Here is a 20,804-nt window from a genome sequence, read left to right as displayed (position 1 = left end):
GGGCACTTTGGACCAGTAAAATGCAATGAGGCGAAAGCCATTATAGCGCTGTGGATCGCAGTCATCCACAATGGCACCTCTACCTCCCTCTCTTCTTTCGTTCCCACCTTCCTCCCTTCTTTTGCGGCGTGGTACATGTGTCTCTTTCTCTCTTTCCACTTTCACTCCTACCTTCCTCTCTTCCCTTACGGCGCGGTTGAGGCGTCCACAGCAAACAAATGAGACAGTTACCGCGCCTTTCCCTTCCTTTAAATCAATCAATCAGTCCGCGGATGATTGTGACAGTTACTGCGCCTTTTCTATCCTGTAAATCAATTTTTAACGCCGCTGATGCGCCCCGCCGGGGTGGTGCAGTGGTAAGACGCCAGACTACTGTCCGGAGTTCCCGGGCTCGAACCCGACCACGGCGGCTGCGTTTCGATGGAGGTGAAACGAAGTGGCGTCCGTGTGCTGTGCGATGTCAGTGCACGTTAAAGATCCCCAGGTGGTCGAAATTAGTCCTTTAGCCCTCCACTACAGCTCCCCTTTCTATCTTTCCATTTTCACTCCCACCTTCATCCCTTCCCTTACGGCGCGGTTCAGGTGTCCACAGAGCAAGTGTGACAGATATTGCGCCTTTCCCTTCCTGTGAACCAATTATTATCATTATTATTAACGCCGCTGATGCCGGCTGTACTGACGCCTCCTAGACTTCTGTGTGGTGCGGAAGCGGCAAATGAAAGGCGCCACACGGACTCCTGGATCGGACGCCCGGCGGGGTCAGCTTCGTTTATGCATGAATCGCCTGGTGACGTCATGACCTGTCGTGACGGCACATCGCACGCCCCTTGTTGGACACAACCAGCATTTGGCAGCACATTTGGACACAATGCCAAACACGTTCCTGTGATAAATGAACACAGTTCTATTTTATCTCGTGATGTTTCTGCTGTACAGAACGTGTTCTTTGCTTCGGATGTGGGAAGAAATCCTTAGCGCAGGGAATTAGGTCTTAAAAGGAAACTCAGGACAACATTATACAATCATTGTTTAAGTAAAAATTAGATTTCTTTCCATGTCTGACCACGTTTACCTTTATCCAGTAGCAAAATACGCGTTTATAAGCAAGAAAAGGGTATTTAAAAATCTTCCCTTTGGTCAATGCAAACCTTAGCGCGAACAACGGGTCTGTCGTCTTCAAACATAGCCACCGAGACCCGCGGTTGGAATTCGATGCCGCCACAGTGTTATACTTTTAAAATCAACTTCTGATGATCGTGAATGCTTGCATCTCGTTTTTTGTTATGGCTTTTTACTCTACCTGTATTAGATTTGTCCTTTTTCATTTTCTGTGTGCGTGTGCGTCAAATTCCATGTCGGATGACAGCGGGCAACTTGTATTTCCTGTATTGCAGTTTTTTCCGGGTATGACGCAGCGCACGAAAAAATGGTCGCACTGACGACGGGGATGGATTCCTACTCGGCACCTCTGCCACTCAAGGAAAGTCTAGAAAGCCTAGGAAACCATAGAACAGCTTCTCCAAAGAAGGTAAGTGTAAGTTTTACCACAAGGGGAAAATTGGCGCACATGTCCGGTGACTATATCTTCGGCATATTTAATAGCATGGAGGCACGAAGGCTGGTTAAAACGTGAGAGGAACAATGTTAGTAATAACCTGTGAAAGTGCGAACGCTCTTCGTTTTCCGTTGTTTTCGCACTAGTGACCACGTTGGAGGTTAAACAAGGGCCGACTACATGCGAACATCTTCTTTAGTTAGTGACAATTATGGTTATATGTGTACATTCGGGTCTATAGCGTGGTCATCATGCCTGCTTCTGCAAAATTGGACTCCAGAACGATACAGGAGGAGATCTGCTTTGCGCTTGTAAAGCCTCACGTTGCTGAATATAATGATTATAATATCGTATTTCGTGCATTGTCAACCAAAGAATCCGTTCACAGCTGCGGAAAAAAAATGACGTTTATCGTACCGAAGCAGTGTTGTAAATTTCAATGAATCCTTTGTAATAGCTTATATGATCCTGGATTATGCCAAAGCGCCCATGTCTGAACTGCTTTTGCTTGTTCGTTTTGTTCCTCTGTTTATATAAAATTTTAATTACTTTGGTGTCGAAGAAAGTCAAGTACGTCAGAGGCAGTCTTTAAATTCGCGGAACTATACCTTAAGGCACCACTTTAAGGCCCTGAACCTATGAGACTCTGTTCTGGAATTTTAAGGAATGATTTCGATAAAATCACCACTCAGCGATAATATTGTGTAATTTAAAGCTGTATGTTTGTACTGCAGAATCCTATCTGTACCTGAAAAACATGCTTTCACTAGGTGAATTCCGGCGAACGACTAAGACATTAAAAGCTTTCATGATTTTGAGGCCATCTTAGCAGGTTAACTTTTTTTTTTTCAGACTACATTGTTAAATCTGTCGCATGTATGGTGAACTGGTCATATTCAATCCATTATTGTAGCCGTTATCTGCGCTGCTAAGAGTAGAAAAGCGCGAGGTACTTTGACTCCAAAGGTAATTGAACAATCCCGTGCTCTTTTTCCAAGTCAAATAGTATAAAACTGCCCGTTGACAATACCAGGACAGTAGTTGCAACACGATGAGCTTTGAAGAACATAAATGTAAAACAGACGAAATGGCTGTACAATGTGAAACCCGTACGCTTTCGGCATTGCGTTGGATAAGCTTCCATATGTTTTGAATCCTTGACTTTGAAGCGAACAGTTTAAAATAGTTATTTTCTGGTCGTGGACGACACGGCTCCCTTAATGCGCTTACTATAAATAGAAGGCTTTCTTTCATGTTCACCTTTGCAGACAGAATGCTGGACCGTGTCTTACCGGAATCGAATGCCGGGCGTGCCACCCACATTTATGAGGGCGCAATGAAAATCGCACCTCAGTACGGTGCTACGTCAGTTCACATTTGGAATATCGGGGGGTCAAAACTAACCAGGAGCCCTCTACACGGCTTCTCCGATAACCATATGTGTAACTCTGAGATATTGAGGCCCTGTGCACACTAAACACAACTCAGTTGAACTTGACCGCCGGCCGATCGTCGGAAACGACCTGGCAGAGCTCGGGAGGCGGTATTCTCGGCCAACCAATGCAGACCTAAATGCGGGTCCTGGTTGGTTGCCAGTAACGCTGGTTAATAGTCGGCCAACAACATTGAGCCAACAATGGTCAAATGATAGGCAATTAGTCGGCACCCAATGCTTGGGCAGCCAAACATGGACCAAATTAGAGCCACGGTTGTCTTTTGATTAGGTTGGCCAAGTATTATGAGCCAACCACAAGTCTCGAGCAATAGGCGGTCTGAAATTTGTAACATAAAGTTAACTACGCTAATTAATTGATCTGCTAATGTATAGTTAATTCATATGATTTTCGTGAACCCTGTGCATGCACTGTAAATGGAATATACTGAAGCGACATAATAGACCTAAGAGAACTGTCTTAAGAATTATCATGCATGTATTAGAGAATGTATAATGTGGGCACAAAGATGACAGAACGGACTTTTATTGCGAAAGCAATACTACTCTAGGTTCCGAGCCTTCAGCATAGCGTGGCCGGTAGCCACGTCTTACCCACGTGACGCTTTGAAGTCACACCCCACGTGACACTCGGGTGAGAGCTGGGCTAACCAACTCAAGCGGTCGGCAGGAGCTGTCAACGTGGGTCTCTCGTTCCACATGGGACGGTTATTTCAGAATCAGCCTGCTAGGACTCTGGCATTCACGTTACCCCTATAGGTCAACCACGTTCATACGGCTTGGTTAAAGCGGAGCTTTATATGTGGGCTGAGGAAGAAGAAAAAGAGAAGAAGAAGAATGCTCGGTCACCCGCAGCTAATGCTTTCGCTCGATATTTGGTTCAGCAGCATTGAAACCTTGTAATTTTTTTAATACAAAAATGTAATAGCATGACCAGGCCTTGTTTCATTTTTCATTTTTGCCGCCACAAGCCTAAAAGTGATTTACATAACACATGTGACTGTTGCTGGCTCTAATTAAAATGAGGACCTCGTGTGGGGCATATTTATTTATTTATTTCAAATACCTTAAGGGCCTTTGCGGGCATTACATAGGGGGAGGGGGGATTCATCAAATAATCACAATTTACAATACAAGCAAACAAAAAAGTTGCAAGCAGAAATAGGTGCACAAAAAACCATGAATAATTTAGGCGACTGGAGCAGGTTTTCGGAGATTACAAAAAATGAACATCTAACAAAACAGGGAAATACAGCACTTCAAAAAAAGATTAAACGATCGCAGTCGGAAGTTGCGGAACATGGAACAGGGAAAGGTTTCAGGGCACGTAATGGAGCACGTAACATAGACGATAAATTGAAGAGCTAGAAAGGTAAAATGCACATCAGATTAGGTTCGTGAATTCAAGTGTGATTGAATAAGCTCGCAGAAAGTTGCGGTTATCTATGTGTGCATACCACGATTGTGTTTCCTATTTCGTAGTGTGTCTTATACGAATGACATTTGGACCTGGTCTCAATGGAAATGTTTGGGTTATGTGCACTGCCCCTTGCATCTGCCCTTTGTTATATCATCCGCTTCTTGCAATATATTGCCTTCAGAAGTAATTATATTGGTTTCAATATTATGAAGCTCGCTGTTGTTTCACATGGAAGGTACGAGCGTTGTGACACGAATTAAGCAGCATTGTTATTTTGTTCATTACTTGTCATTCAAACTCAGGATAACATCATATCAGCATTACCTAAACGTCGCACTAGCGTTAATGTGTAACATTGCCTGCCGATAAAAAAAATGGCATATCAATGTTAGGCAATATTACGGATTGGGTAAAAATATTCAGGCAATCGTTTTGCCCTGCACTGGGTGGACAGTGTCTGCGAGGTTGGCCTCCGACTTTCGTCCTATGTCGGCAGCAGAAGGTCGGCCGGTGAAAGACCAATATCCGATCCCAACCTCGGCTCAGCCTTGTTGAACAAGTTTAGGCCAAGGTCGGCCAAGTTGTCTGTTGACGTTGAACCAACATAAGATCAAGGTTGCTTTCAGTTGCAAAACTACTCTGCAAAGGTGTCAATAAGTAAATAAAACGTCTTCGAGTGCACTCCCCGATAGGAACAGACTATGCTGATCAAGCTCTGGAGTATATTTTGGTCTATCACTGATTATTTAAAATACTTGCGGATGCCAACGTAAGTACATTCCCCCTTCAATATACGCGAAATTGTTTCGATAACCGAGGTTTTAGACCTGGCTTTAGTGTCCTTTAACTGCTTACGTCAAGGCCTCCGGTGCCGCACTAATGGCCCTTTTCCTTTGCAAACAGCGTCAGGTCAGTTTTACTTTGAGGTTGAAATAGGCTTCTCTTGCCATAGCACCGCCGCACTTAATTCATTGTAGAAATTTACGCCGAGGTTTAGGCAGCATATTGTAGCCTATTGGGAGCGCACTAGCGCCGTTTGTCTCCTTATGGGGTGAATAATGTTTGCAGTGTACGGCTACCGCGTACACAACTAATCTACACACATACACTATCGATGACTGGGAACAATGGGCACGCCCATTTTTTGCGTCATCGCCGACGACACGTATACAATGCGAGTGATGCTATATGTTGAAAAATTAGCCTTTCATTTTGTGGAATAGCGCGAACGAGACAAGGGACAGAAGAAAGAGTATAGACGTAACGGGCGCTATTCTTGCCCGTGTCGTCTACTCTTTCTTCTGTTCCTTGTCTCGTTCGCGCTATTCCACAAAATGAACTACTTCAACTCGCCCAATACAGCGTACTGTTAAAGTAGCCTTTACCTTGAAGTTGACGAGCATCAAGCTCGCGTGGTATTTATTTCTTGCCTTTGTAGCCGGTCTAGTTGTTGCAGCCACTTTTGAAAGAAAAGATGTAGCTATGGCGTTAATTTAAAAACCAGGCGCAGCAGCACTAGAGCACTCGGGTCGTATTATTGAGTCTCGAGGAGAAGAATGATAGCTGTTCGCTTCCATTAGTGGGCGATTCAGATATATGTGTACTACGATATACGACAGTTCGCCCTCCCTGTCCTCAAAGTAATTTTTTAGCATGCTCTTCGGGAGCTAAATAACTAGTTCTTGTCAGCTGCACCGTTGCATGTGTAAAGTTGATATGCCATCTATGGACTGGCGGAAGCAAGCAAGCGCGATATGCGTCTAGCAGCAGAAGCGCATTTGCCCGAGCGCCATCGCTCAAGACCATCTTCGCAAGACTGTCGCTCTATGCGCAAGACTGTCGCTCCTGCTCTCAGTAGGTTCCAGTAATAGTTCGCAATTCGTATTCCAGCTGGATTAATTCTCTTTTGCTTGCTGCCTCGGATTCTCGTTGTCCAGGAGCCTATATATACCCGGATAATACTCAAGAATGCAGAGGTGGTTTCTTCTCACAGGAGGAAGACCTCCAGTCAATGGCGCCAACCGATCCGCACTATGCGGCGGTTAATCCCCTGCTATGAAATCTCTGGAGAATGGTAGCTGCATCCGTTAAGTATACAGTTAACCGCAATCTCATGAGAAACGGACAACGCCATAGGTTCGAGGGCCTCCTCTGAGAGGTTTTTGCCGCTGTATTTTTTAGTTGCCACTGATCATAGTGACGCATCCAACACTCAAGTATCGGTCATTAATAAGCAGGTGTGGAGCCTTGCTAGGATGGCACGATTTTTTATGTTTAAAAAACAGCTGAACGGCCAACAGCAACACGTTTGACTGATCATCGCAATTATAGGGTATATGATACCAAGGGCATGAGCTGAACCCGGTGATGTCAATAATTGGTAGTACTGTGGGTCTACCTTGATAGCATCTTGATGCTATTACGAAACATTGAAAGGCGAAACAAGCATTGATATGACTGTGTCGAAAACAGCAGCTTCAAGTGGTAGCTCGGCAAAACTGCTCAGAGACCAAGCTGACGAACCGACAACTTCCAAACAGCGCTCCTCAAAGAGGAAGATCAGCGTGTCATGTTCTCGTGGCGTCTGCTTTCTTTTCCTCGCAGCCGTCTTATTCTCTGACCACCATGTTTGCTGTCGCTGGGGCCTCAAATAAGCCTGTTCCCGTCTTGGTTCGTCCGCAGCAGGACATCTGCAGCGGCGGTGGGGGCGAAGTGACGTACGCCGAGCTGTCCTTTCCGAAGGCCGTGGCCGTGCTGCCGGTGCAGCAGGGGGGCACATTACGCCGGGCCGCCGCTGCCTCTGCCGTCGCTGCCGGTCCCCAGCTGCCGGAGCCACCGACGGAGTACGCGCGCATCGACTTCCACCGGACGCTGCGGCCCGTGCCTGGAAACTTGGGCCTCACGGGCGAGGAGCTGGAGGACGAGGGAGGCAGCAGCTGCGAGACGCCGCTCATGGCCAACCGCAGGGAGAGCACCGTCTAGCGCCACCGCTCCTGCTGCGCCACCGGGGACTCGCCACGACGACAAGCAAGAAGCGTACGTGGTTACAGGGCACGTGTCTGGCACTGATTTTGAAATCGTTATGTCGTGTCTTGTATTGCTTCATTGACTGGCCTCTTAAAACACCAGCATCGAGCACAGACTTTCGTACTATGTCACATGCTGGAGACGCGCATAGGCAACGTGCCGTCGATATAAGTATACCGGTGTATTCGTTGTGCAAAGCAGGATGCTGCAGAAATTTGTCAGGACTAGCTAGTTCGTTATGTATCAAAGTAGTATGGGTAGCTGTGGTCAAAGTAAGCCTTGGTCTACATATCTTTTTGCACCGAGTCGGCTCAGAATATGCCCATTTTTTTTTTTAACAAGGTCTCGGTTCTCGTAAAATTGAACTGTATATAAATTGTGAGCAAACTGTGCCCATGTTTGACTATAAAAAAAAAAAAGCAGCTTAAACAAGCAACGCGTTCATTTAAAAGTGGGTCGGCTCCTTCGGATCTAATATCGCGCTATGCGGCAAAATTGCCTAGGGAAAAAATTCATTGTTCTGATACGTCGCTGCTATTATTCACGTCATCATTCATATTGTTACGGACTTGTTCTAAAACAGAGCACGGAGGAAGAAAGAAGGAAGAGGAAGAAGTGTGCGCGCCCGTTCGACCTTTGTCTGGTGGCACTTGTGTCGTTCCCGCTAACCGTGTGTACCTAGCGTACTGAACCGACTAGAACGTCTCCGTCGCGACGCTAAGGGCGTAACATTGTGGTGGAGAAGCCGGGTAACGATCCCTGGCGCTACAGACAGCACCGACACAACTGGAGCCTCGCCGGAGTCGTCGCCTTGCGGGCCTCGAACCGCAAACCAGCGCCATGCAATCGGCCAATGACCCGCAAGCAGCCCGTGGTGACGCGGTGATCCAGGCTGAAGATCGGCCTGCGGGTGCAGCGAACAGTTCTTCGCATCACTATCGGGAGCCCCGGATTTTCGCGGGAGCGGCAGGCGAGGACGTTGACGAGTGGTTGACCCACTACCAACGGGTGAGCCGCTACAATCGATGGGACGCCGCCGCTAAGCTCGCAAACGTGGTTTTCTTCCTAACCCATACCGCTCTTGTTTGGTTCGAAAACCACGAAGACTCTCTTACCACCTGGGACCGTTTTGTTACTGAATTGCGGCAGTGCTTCGGTGACTGTCTTGCACGAAGGAAGCGAGCTGAACACACGCTTACGCACAGAGCTCAGCTACCTGGGGAAACATGCACAACTTACATAGAGGAGGTCCTGAAGCTATGTAAAACTGCAAGCGCTAATATGACCGAGGAAGATAAAGTAGGACATCTTCTGAAGGGCATCGCAGATGATGTTTATAATTTTCTAATTGCCAAAGGTGACCTGAACGCCGTCTGTGATGTCATTCGGCATGTTCGCACATTCGAGACATTGAAGACTCGTCGCATAACGCCAAAATTTGGGCGGCTCGCCAACGTTCCATCTGTGGCGAGCATTGAAGACAACTTCATGGACTTGTCGTCGACGATCCGGCAAATAGTTCGTGAGGAACTGCAGCGGTTTGAGCCCCCTGTACGGTCTCCATCATCATTGCCCTCTGACGTTGTCGGCTCTCGAGGGCCTCCCTCCTTGCTCCCGTCGATGCCCGTTGTGAATTCTATCAATACGGCACAGGCGGACGCTTACTCCAACAGCCCGACGCCAAGGTTCGATAGCCCTGGTCACCCGCCTCGCGCCCTACTAACTTCTTGTCGCCCTATGATCAGCACTATGAGTACCATCCTCAACCACCACCTGCTCGCTATTTACGGCGTCCAACCCGAAAACCTGAAGATGAGTTTCGCTACCCAATGCACCTTGTCTCCTCGGAGCCCTCCAGGGAACAAGTTTTTCGTCGCACAGCCCCCGTGTGCCGACGCTGCGGCATTGAGGGGCACATAGCTCGATACTGCCGCAGCCGCCCACTCACCCGTTACGATAGGCCCGTCCAAAATGCTCCGCCACGTAACCGTTTCTACGACTCTAATTGGCAATGGCCCCCATCTTCGTATGAATATCCCCAGACCAATGGACCGCGCAACAACTCTCCTGCTTCCGAACGAAGTGTCTCACCACCACCTGCCTCTTCTGCGCGCCGCTTTCCGTCACCACGACCACGAAGGCGGTCGGCATCGCCTTTGCCGGAAAACTAGTCAGCGCGGCTGCTGGAGGTCAGGCCGCTGGAGACTGTGCGCTGCCTGAAGAAATTCCTCCATCTGTTGTTATGTTAAAGAACACGGTCTATGTGCTTGTGGATGGTGTGGCGACAATGGCTTTAGTGGATACCGGGGCAACCATTTCAATAATGAGTTTATCGTTTAAGAAGCGGTTAGGACGCAAAGTTATGTTTGTTTGGGACAGAAATGTGAATTTTCATGGCGCGGGTGGTGAGGTGTTGTGTCGCCTGGGAATTTGTAGTGCTTCAGTGTCCCTGGGTGGAACGGTATTCGCAGCGGAGTTTGCAGTGCCTTCGCCATGCACACATGACATAATTCTAGGTATTGACTTTTTGAGAATGTGTGGTGCTACGGTCGACTGCCGCTCTGGGGAACTCTGCGTTGATGGTTCCCTTCCTTCTGGACTCTTAGAGAAGCCGCATGTCCGTGAAGATGTGTTCTGTGTAACAGAGGATACCAATGTGCCAGCCTTGTCTATGGTGTGCGTCCCAGTTTTGTGCCCCAGCCGTGCTTCCGACACCTTCGACGCTACAGTGGCACCGCTTCATTCTAACTGTGCAAAGAAATACATTCTGGTTCCTCATTGCCTACTGTCGGTGGTCAAGGGCTGCTCACGGCTGTGGGCCATTAATTGTTCTTCGCAACCAGTAGTGTTGCCTGTGAATATGAAGATTGCGACCTGTAGCCAAGACGACGCCCCGTCGGTGGCTTTGGTTACTGATGCACCCGGCGAAAGTGCTGCCGCTCCAGCCCCTGACTCGCAACTACATCGGATGATCAGCCGCTCTCTAACCAGGGACCAGCGTGACGCTTTGGAGGCCTTACTGGTCAAGTATTCTTCCATATTTGATTTTTCCGAGCCTAGCGGCTCACGGTGCATTCCCGTGACACGTACCCGGCATCGCATTGACACAGGCTACTCACACCCAATTCGACAGAAGCCGTACAGAGTGTCACCAACAGAATGCCAGGTCATCAGTGAGCAGGTTCGGGATATGCTGGAAAAGGGTGTTATTCAAGAGTCATGCAGTCCCTGGCCGCCCCTGTAATTCTGGTGAAGAAGAAAGATGGTACATTTCGCTTTTGCGTCGACTATCGCCGTCTGAATGCTGCAACAAAGAAGGATGTGTATCCCCTTCCGCGGATCGATGACGCCATAGATTGTCTGTTCTCGGCATCATATTTTTCATCCGTCGATCTGCGATCGGGATATTGGCAGATCCCTATGCACCCTGACGACAAGGAAAAAACGGCATTTATCACACCCGACGGCCTGTTTGAATTTAATGTAATGCCTTTCGGGCTCTGCAATGCTCCTGCAACTTTTGAGAGATTTATGGACTCTATCCTACGGGGACTAAAATGGCAAATATGTATGTGCTACCTCGATGATGTCGTCATTTTTGGCCGGACATTCGAAGAGCACAACGAACGCCTCGCTCTCGTGCTTGACTGCTTCAACAACGCCGGTCTAGTACTTAATTCGAAGAAGTGTCGCTTCGGTGAGCGCCAGATTTTGGTACTAGGACACCTCGTCGATCGTGAAGGCGTCAGACCTGACCCTCAAAAGACTGCGGCCGTTGCATCGTTTCCAACACCTCAGAACGTGAAGGAACTCCGAAGTTTCCTAGGACTGTGCTCATATTTCCGCCGCTTCATTCCCCGTTTTGCTGACATTGCTAACCCGCTTACGTGCCTTCTCCACAAAGACGCTCCCTTCGAGTGGACATCAGAGTGTGACTCTTCTTTTTGCCAGCTCAAGTTTTTACTAACGTCACATCCGATTCTCCGGCATTTCAACCCTTCTGCTCCAACGGAACTGCACACGGACGCCAGTGGTGTTGGCATTGGTGCTGTGCTGATTCAGCGTTACGGCGACAAGGAACACGTTATTGCTTACGCCAGTCGTTCCTTAAGCAAACCTGAACGAAATTACACAATCACTGAGCAAGAATGCCTCGCGGTAGTTTTCGCCGTTCAGCGATTTCGCTGTTATCTATACGGGCGGCCCTTCACAGTGGTCACTGATCATCATTCCCTGTGCTGGCTGATAAACCTCCGTGACCCGTCTGGCCGTCTTGCACGGTGGGCAATTCGTTTACAAGAGTTTGATTATACAGTTTCGTACAAGAGTGGACGCCGGCACGCTGACGCGGACTGTCTCTCACATTTACCGCTTCCCACAACGGAATGTGACGCCGACAATTTTGATTTACATCGCTGCGGTTTTACCTCCATTCCCCGATACCCGTACATTCTGCACTGAGCAGAGGAAAGATGAGAATCTCCAACCATTCTTTACCGCTGCAAGGGACCCTACAGCTTCCACTCCCTATTGTATACGGAGGGGTCTTTTGTACAAAAAGGACTATTTGTCCACTGGTCTCCGCTACCTTCTGGTGGTGCCCGTCAGCCTACGCTCCTGTGTTTTGCGCGTTATGCACGACGACCCCACTTCGGGACACCTGGGATCTGCGCGGACGCTCTATCGCATCCAAGAACGTTTCTACTGGCCCCGGATGCGTGAAACCACCGAGAAGTATGTGGCTAGCTGTGCTCAATGTGCGAGTCACAAACGCCCCGCCGGCACTCTTCCTGGTCTTCTTCATCCGGTGACGCCTCCAAGATCCCCTTTTGAGAAAGTCGGGGTAGACCTCTTGGGACCTTTTCCCAAGTCTCATTCTTGCAACCGCTGGATCGTCATCTGCACTGATTACCACACTCGTTACTGTGAGACGGCAGCCCTTCCATCGGCTACTGCACACCAAGTCTCCCTCTTCCTGCTACACTTTGTTATACTGCGCCATGGGCCTCCCCGAGTGTTGATCAGCGACCGAGGGCGTCAGTTCACCGCTGATGTTGTCGAAGAACTCCTTCGTTTGTGCCAAACGCATTTCCGACATTCTACCCCGTATCATCCGCAAACGAATGGGTTGACCGAGCGAACCAACCGGACACTCACCAACATGCTTTCAATGTACGTCGCCGCCGACCACAAGGACTGGGACACTGTGCTACCATTTATAACATACGCATACAACACCGCCCAACAGGAAACAACAAGTTACAGTCCATTCTTTCTCCTCTATGCCCGGTCTCCTCGACACATCCTCGACACCATCCTCCCGTTCTCCACAGATGACGAACCTGAGATTGCTGAGATCCTGTGCCGGGCTGAAGAAGCCCGCCGGATAGCCCGCCTGAGAACTCTCGCCTCACAAAAGCGCTCGAAATCCCGCTACGACGACCACCATCGCCACGTCACCTACCTCCCTGGAGATATGGTCTGGCTTTGGCGTCCACTAAGGAAGCGTGGCTTAAGTCAGAAACTGCTCGCGCATTATATCGGTCCCTATGTTATCCTCGAGGCAATTAGTGACCTCACCTATCGGATTGCGCGCCTTACAAAAAGTGGCCGACGTTCTTCACGAACTGAGCTTGCCCACGTCGCGCGTCTGAAACCCTGCCATCCTCGTGCTGACGATTGACTCGCCCGGAGGGCTTCGCCTGCGACGGGGGAAGTGTTACGGACTTGTTCTAAAACAGAGCACGGAGGAAGAAAGAAGGAAGAGGAAGAAGTGTGCGCGCCCGTTCGACCTTTGTCTGGTGGCACTTGTGTCGTTCCCGCTAACCGTGTGTACCTAGCGTACTGAACCGACTAGAACGTCTCCGTCGCGACGCTAAGGGCGTAACAATATATACAGGGTGCTTTAGGGGGCCATTAAGTTATTTTAGAAATTGTGTTTTCAAACTTAAAAAAATATATTGAACAAATCAAAGTTCCTGCAACGGTGGACCCAGTATTATACAACACTTCTCTATGTATCCAGCTAATCAACTTAAACTAATTAATTAACTTTCTAGTTATCGCTGTTTAGTAATTAGTCCCAATAGGGAGTTTGAAGCCGTGAACAAGAACGCCCTTGTTTTGTTTTGTTTTTTGTTTGTTTTTTTCGTACGAAACCGAAACTGAGCGTGAGAGCACCGAGCTTCTTGCTTTATCTCTTACGGTCAGTTTCGGTTGCGCACAGAAAATAGCTCCTGATTTCCTTGCGTTGCAAGGCTCTATAGCAAAGGAGTTTTTTGTTTCTAAAACTGATATGGGGGGGGTGGGGGGCGGGGCATCATCTTGTTCACGGCTTCAAACTCTCCAATGGGACTAACCACCCAACTATGATAATTAGAAAGTTAATTAGTACGTTTAGCTAATCAGGCCTATAATTAAAGGTGTTTTAATGCGCATTGCGTCCGCCACGCCGAGAGCTTGTTCCTGTAAAGTTTTATCCAATTTCGAACCACTATTCCTTTAAGTTAGCTAAAGTCTTCCCTGAAACACCCTGTATACCGAAATCGGACTGCAATGAACTGTTGGGAGCATATGCAGTAATCATCAAAAGTCCACGAGCCATAAGATCGGCTTTTGAACTTTACAGTAGGTATTTGACCATACCTCGAACCTTGGTAACTTTGAACTTACCTTAAGTGTCAGAATGTATAGTGCTCAAAAGAAGCTCTGGTGTCCTGGGAATTTCTCATGTAATTCACAATATTCTCGCGCAAGTTATGAAAGATTTTAGAAATTTGGATCTCAGACGAAATAGATTTCGCGAAATATCGTAATATGTTGATTGCTTGCTTTAATATCCAGTATTTTCATGTTGCCGAGCCCCTGTATGATCACGCAACCTGCACTTTGAAAGAGAACGGGCCCAGGCACACTTTAGCGGTGATATAGAACCCGAGAAATAGCTTGTAATTATAAAGCCTCTGCATTGTCAACACAGCTTCTGCTCAGTGAAATATTGCTATGGCAGCCATCTAAAAAAAAAATGAAATGAGTGGAGTATTTCAGGCGGACGTAGAGCCTAGACTAAAGAATCCGATGTACCTATTGTATTTTCATGTAAGTGCAGGTGTTTTATATATAGACCAATACACTGTGTCAAATTTGCAAGAGCATCCCAGTTTATACCTGGCAGGGCACAGCATTCCATTAAGCAGAAGCACATACCGTGAGGTAATATAGCAAGTTAAAACTTTGTTCCACACGCTCCATTATAAGGGTCCACACACGTATCTTGCCACACACGCCACACTGTAAATGTTTTGCCGCCTATTGTAAGGTCTCTGAAAACGAACGAGAGGGAGAAAAGGGAGCGATCAGCACATTTCTCATGTCACCTATATTCATTTTTCCGCAGCCTAACGCATAGAAAGTAAATGGGGGCTTGTGGCTGCGGGGTAGTAGACAAATACAGCTGGATTGCACAGAAAGTATGTATAATCGCATACGTGTAGATAGGACGCAGGGAGCAGCCAACCGGCGCCGAACTGTAAAAAACTGATAAGAGCGGAAGATCGGACCAAAAGAAGAAACGGTATGTTAGCCGCCTAGCGCATGCAGAGCAAAGGTGTGTGTGTGTGTGTGTGTGTGTGTGTGTGTGTGTGTGTGTGTGTGTGTGTGTGTGTGTGTGTGTGTGTGTGTGTGTGTGTGTGTGTGTGTGTGTGTGTGTGTGTGTGTGTGTGTGTGTGTGTGTGTGTGTGTGTGTGTGTGTGTGTGTGTGTGTGTGTGTGTGTGTGTGTGTGTGTGTGTGTGTGTGTGTGTGTGTGTGTGTGTGAGAGAGAGAGAGAGAGAGAGAGAGAGAGAGAGAGAGTAGAAAGGCAGGGAGGTTAACTAGGTAATGCCCAGTAGGCTACCATATATGTTGGGAGGGGAACAAAGGGAGGAAAGGGAAAGAAAGAAAGAGCGCCAAGGAAAGGAGTCTGTCACATGACTGGAGGTCTATAGTAACAGGGGGTAGAGAGCGTACACTTAAAGTCTTGAATTTAACCCTGAGTCCTCTGAAAACTTAAGGAGCGCCTTCACTGCTTTCCTTTGTGGTGAAGGTGTTGTCAAAGGGCCCAGAACCTTAGCTTGTGTAAGAGGGCAAGGGTCTAAGCGGCGGAGTGTAGCATCCGGGAAGCAAAGATGAAGTCTGCATAGGCCATTAGGCTCTACAACAAGATCTCGTCTCAAGCGACTCTCAGCCCGCGTTTTTAAGACCCCTGCTCTTGTGGGTGCCATGTACGTGCGCGTGAGTTCAGAGAATGAAACATTACATTTATTGAAGTTAGCCTCATGATTAGGTCCACTCGTGTCAGCAAACGTACATGCACGAATCTTGTGAATTATCACAAACCATGATCCTTGTTTGTTACGCTACCTCTTATTCCCAGCTGCTCACGTTACTTCAGAAAATGAAAATAGTTTTCTTTATTTTTTTTTCTATTTTGCCTAAAAGCAAAAAGAAATAGAAAGCTATAAGGAATCCCTAAATTTGCAGTTAGGAAGATGTGGGCTTATTACAGTAACTAAATACAGTGGACTTTCATCAATTCGAACTGTCGATTTATTCCAACTTATGCATTGAGACTCATCAGCATCAGATGCACTGAAAATAATCTTAATTCGGCCTCAGCGTAACACCAACTAATTTTAGATTGCTGTCTATTCGAGTCATTAAGAGGCAGTGATGACACTATTACGTCGCTCTTTATAATAGTGACCGCAATCTACAGCGAACTCTTTTCCTTAATAGAAATTGTCGTGCAACTAAAGATTTTTTTCTTACTTTTCCAGAGCGCCCACAAGGGCACATGCGGTGCTCCTTCTTCAGTATCTGATACGATGCTCAACTAGGCCTGCGTCACCACGCATGCGGCGATTATGACGCCGCGATAAGCGACTGAAGAGGCTTCGCAAGGTTTGCTGCAGTCGGACTTGGTGCCGCGAGTTAGGACCGTGAAGTCAGCTGACAGCTCCAAGCGAGATGTACGGGGGACAGGTGCTCAGTATAGGATGTGCAGGATGCCACGTGTTCTCTCACTGGACCTGTGAAAAATGTGCCGTGTTGAAATGCATGCTGTTGCTTCAGTGCTCCATATTGGACGACTGTGGCCAAGTGCTTGCTGGGCACATGCAAGCTGCTGGAGACTGGCGTCGAAGAAGTTAGATATTGAAAGCGAATTACAATGAAAGGGAAATGAAAGGAAGACAAATGCTTTTCAATAGCACAAGGAAAAAAAAAAAGAGACGTGAAAGTGTGAGCGCAGTAAAAGGATGGAAAAAGTGTCTTTTTCTCTTTATGTGAGGCAAAAAAAGGAAGCTTGGGTTATGAGAGTCATCTGCTTTACAGTCAACTTAACTCTGATGAAAACAGCGATTACAGCTAGTAGTAAACATGTATGCAGCATAACAAGACTTCCTAATAGAGCCCACTTCCTCATCGGCAAACTACAGGTTAAGTAGGTTAATTTTCTCTCACCAAGTTCCTGATTACACATTACTGTAAGTAGATTTCCCTGAATTATCCTTTCATTTAATAAGATTTCATAGGAAGTGCAGTCTGTAGCATCATGGATGTGCCCAGGTACTTGTGCCTTCTTACTAGTGTGAATGTGACTCTTTCTTCTGAGTGGATTGAAGATCATTGTGTGAAGGTGCACAGCAAAGCTAGTCAATTTTCTTTCAATGTACATATATTCGCATGTTTTATCATCAAAAATGTGTAATAACGAAGATTCTTCATGTATATTTATACAATAACATCACTTTTTCATCATAAGCAGTTCGGAAACATTCTTAGTTCTTTAAGCTCTCTATTCTTTCACACATTGAAATTACATGTATTTCAGACCCCCCCCCCCCCCCCCGCCCCTCCCTAATTGATATATCACTTAAAGCAACCAATGTCATTTATTGATCGCGGGAATAATTTTTATCTGTGAAATACGTGGGCTATTTCATTATTATCCAGCTATATTTAGAATAGATGAAGCGCTCGGTGCAGTTGCAGCAATGTACACAACCAAAAAAAAATGCCAACTAAAAATTTAAATACTGGCAGAATTGTGTTACACAACTTTGTGGTTGCTCTTTCCCCACTTAAGAACATTTTGTCAAAGGTTATTTCTGTGCACAACTCTCTCAAAATCATTTAGCTGCATCGGATTTAAATTATTTCCTGAAACGTTGCAAACAATGATTCATGTGCACAAAATAAGCTCGACTAGATATTGATGTTAATGCAAGTTTTGATGAATGCAGCATGAATTACGAAGCTACAAGAAGTATGCTTTTTTGTATACCATTGTATTTATACCAAACAATAAGCCAAGTGATCACGATGGATGAAAGTTGTGATAAAGTGGATGGCGTTTCAAGCTATCGCTTGCGGTTTTAATGCATCATACACATCGTACACAATGCGTATGTCAATAGCATCTGCTGCCAACTGCTCACTGATGGCTTGTGGTCCATCATGTTTTCTCCCCAAAATACAAAACTATGAAAGGTAACTTGTTTCTTTGCTTTAAATGCTTATTTTTTGGCAGTAATATAAAATAAAATAAGCTCCATTCGACAGTTCATTAGGCAAAAAAGAAAAAACAACATCTGAAGCATTAACAAAAACAAGGCGGCCAAGAAAAGCTTTCAGCTGCATTTACGAGGAATCAATAAACCAATTCCAAATTTTGTCCTTTCTAAATGTATTCATTTGAACTTGTGTGGGCCTGCCTCAAAATTCACAAGAAATTATAACAGGAGCGGATTTGACTATATTTAAGGAAGCCCTTACATGAAATCCATACAGGTAGTGCTGATTGCCACTTTTGCATATTCTATTATTCACTGTTTTAGTACATCAAGTTGCAACATATCATGCTTCCCAAATATTAACGATGTTCAGGACAACATTTCTGTGCACCTTATATTGCTTTATTCTATGATTCTATCACTTCCCAAAATATAATGCTTCTTCAGCTTCAGTTTGTATTGATCATTTGATAGTTTATCATGCCTGAAACAGCTCGTTCCGCATTTGAAAGGTTGTACCATAGTATATGTTTGAACTGCTATCTGTAGTTTATTTACAATGGCGTTTGCGTTCCACATTTGTAGGGCATCTTCTCAGGGCTATGTTGCTATGCTACATTTTGATGCTCCTGAACTGCTACGACTAGCAACTATCCTGTCGCGCCATATACGTAAGACATAACGCCAAGCAAATTTTCTGCATTGGCCTCATGACTGATTGGGCCACTTCTCAGTGCTTGCTTAGAGCAAGTATGCAATCAAAAGGAAGTGAAATGGCATACACAACACCTTGTAAATAACTTCACCGTCTGCTGACCCAATGCACATTGTATTAATGAAAGCGGTAGCAATGGGTGGTATATGCCTGCTCATAGCAACCACAGTTGTTGTTGTTTTTTTTTCTTATCATTATTAACACTAAAAAGGGTTGCATAGGTTTGTCATCTTGTCTGTACATATATACGCCGAGGCAGTCAGACGATGTGAAAAGCAGGTGCTCACACCATTTGATGGGCATTCCTTGCGAGTATGAGTCACTCGATTCTTTATTAACTTTTCCAGTTGTATTATTTACTCTGTGCTTCAGATGTGTTTTTGTCATGTGATACAACTCACAAGTGCCTATTTAAAGCGAGATGACGACAGCAGTAAGAACTGTATTATTCCTCTCGGAGATGTTCAGCGTTGACGGCAGATGCCAGGTCGTCCTAGCGAAGCGTGAAGATACTTGTGCTGACTATTCTTCACGGAGTATTGTGCATAGTGTAAGATACTAAAATTATAGTAGGTCTGCTTTTTTTTTTACCAACCGGTTTTCTGAGTGTTACATATAGGCTGTGTGCATCAAAATGAGAAGTTATGAATCTCCTGCAAATAAACTATAGTTTTTTTATGTGTTCAGAGTTTCTTTTTCTCTCCATGTCAACATTATTGCTATGTAGCATTGCCAATGTATGGCAGTATAGTACACCTGGTCAGATGCGACCTAGTATAAGTCGATTATCGACTGCACTGACTTGTCAATCCATTCTTTAAAATTCAAGGTTACCCATCAGGTGTGAAAAAAAAAAAAACACTATATCGACTCTGGACCTTAATTAGTATTTTCAGTTTATTATGTAAGAGGAGGCACCCCGCCGGGGCGGCGCAGTGGTTACGGTGCTCGACTACTGTTCCCAAGGGCGCGGGATCGAATCCCGGCCTCGGCGGCCGCTTTTCGATGGAGGCGAAAAGCAAGGCGCCCGTGTGCTGTGCGATGTCAGTGAACGTTAAAGAACCCCAGGTGGTCGAAATTTCCGGTGTCCTCCATTACGGCGTCTCACATAGCCTCAGTTGCTTTGGGACGTTAAACCCCACAGACCAATGTAACAGGAGGCCCGGATTTCAAGTACAGATATTGATACTCGATAGGATTAACGAAGATTCAATTGACCTATCATACTGAACTAATTTTTGAGACACCTAACCTTACTACTCACATGAATCCTACCTTATATCTGCAGCGGTTTTTTTTAAGTGAAAGCTATATTATCTGGGCTGCAACTCCAGAGTTCAGCGGGTACCAATGAACGGCCTTGAACTAGTGGGAGTAAAATGACCTTCAAAGCCTCACAAGGTCAAACTAAGAGTTAGTTATTTTGGTGGTAATTTAGCTAGTCCGCATGTATATTACATGCTTTCACTTAAAAAAAAAAAAACAACAACATTGGAGCTGAGCGTCGAGTTCTACGATCGAGTTCAAACTCAGGTTATGTAGCCAAGCGTCTTAACCACTGAGCCAACGACTAAAGACATTTCTATGATAAATTTCTGCTACGCCCTTTGTTTGCGGCAAATAAAAAAAAAATTAAAGAACATCATTGCGCATAAAAGAGTACGCCTCCTCCAAATGTATTTAAGGGGTACCGGTAAGTGCGCTTCCGCCTACAGTGCGATAAATTGGGGTCATATGGCTACCATGACTGAAGAAGATTGTTCACTTCAGTCCTTCAATGCGCACATATAAACTGAGCACATTTCTGCTTTCTTCGGCAAACGATCAAGCGGGAAGTTCGACACGCCATCACCTGTATGGCTGCACGGTTTTCTTTTATCCCGGCCTCCACTACACTGAGTCATTCTTAACGGAAAACAGTTCAACCTCCAGGTAAGATCTTTTCGCGGCGCAGAATTCATATTTTGGCAAGTAAATGACTGTCTCGGGGGCATCGTATCTTTTCTTCGCCTTGTCTTTTTATTTTTTGTCGCCATCACCTTTTTATTGGCCCCTATCAACTATCTGTCAACGTTGTTGGTAT

General features: G+C 46.1%; 1 protein-coding gene across 1 annotated transcript in view; it reads left to right on the top strand.

Annotated features, from left to right (window-relative positions):
• The window catches only part of LOC146185721 (protein turtle homolog B-like), a 149,465-nt gene extending 132,171 nt beyond the window's left edge, over window positions 1–17,294 (top strand). Inside the window, exons 12-14 of the mRNA XM_084607902.1 lie at window positions 1,395–1,528; window positions 7,111–7,464; window positions 16,270–17,294. Of these exons, the coding sequence (XP_084464028.1) occupies window positions 1,395–1,528; window positions 7,111–7,410 (434 nt within the window). The 3' untranslated portion in view covers window positions 7,411–7,464; window positions 16,270–17,294. The remainder of the gene's footprint in view (window positions 1–1,394; window positions 1,529–7,110; window positions 7,465–16,269) is intronic.
• The last annotated feature ends 3,510 nt before the right edge of the window (window positions 17,295–20,804 follow it).

This window comes from Amblyomma maculatum, chromosome 6, assembly GCF_055883805.1.
Source record: "Amblyomma maculatum isolate TAMU_Amacu chromosome 6, ASM5588380v1, whole genome shotgun sequence".
Classification (NCBI taxonomy): domain Eukaryota; kingdom Metazoa; phylum Arthropoda; class Arachnida; order Ixodida; family Ixodidae; genus Amblyomma; species Amblyomma maculatum.
This window is presented reverse-complemented; position numbering and strand designations above follow the sequence as displayed.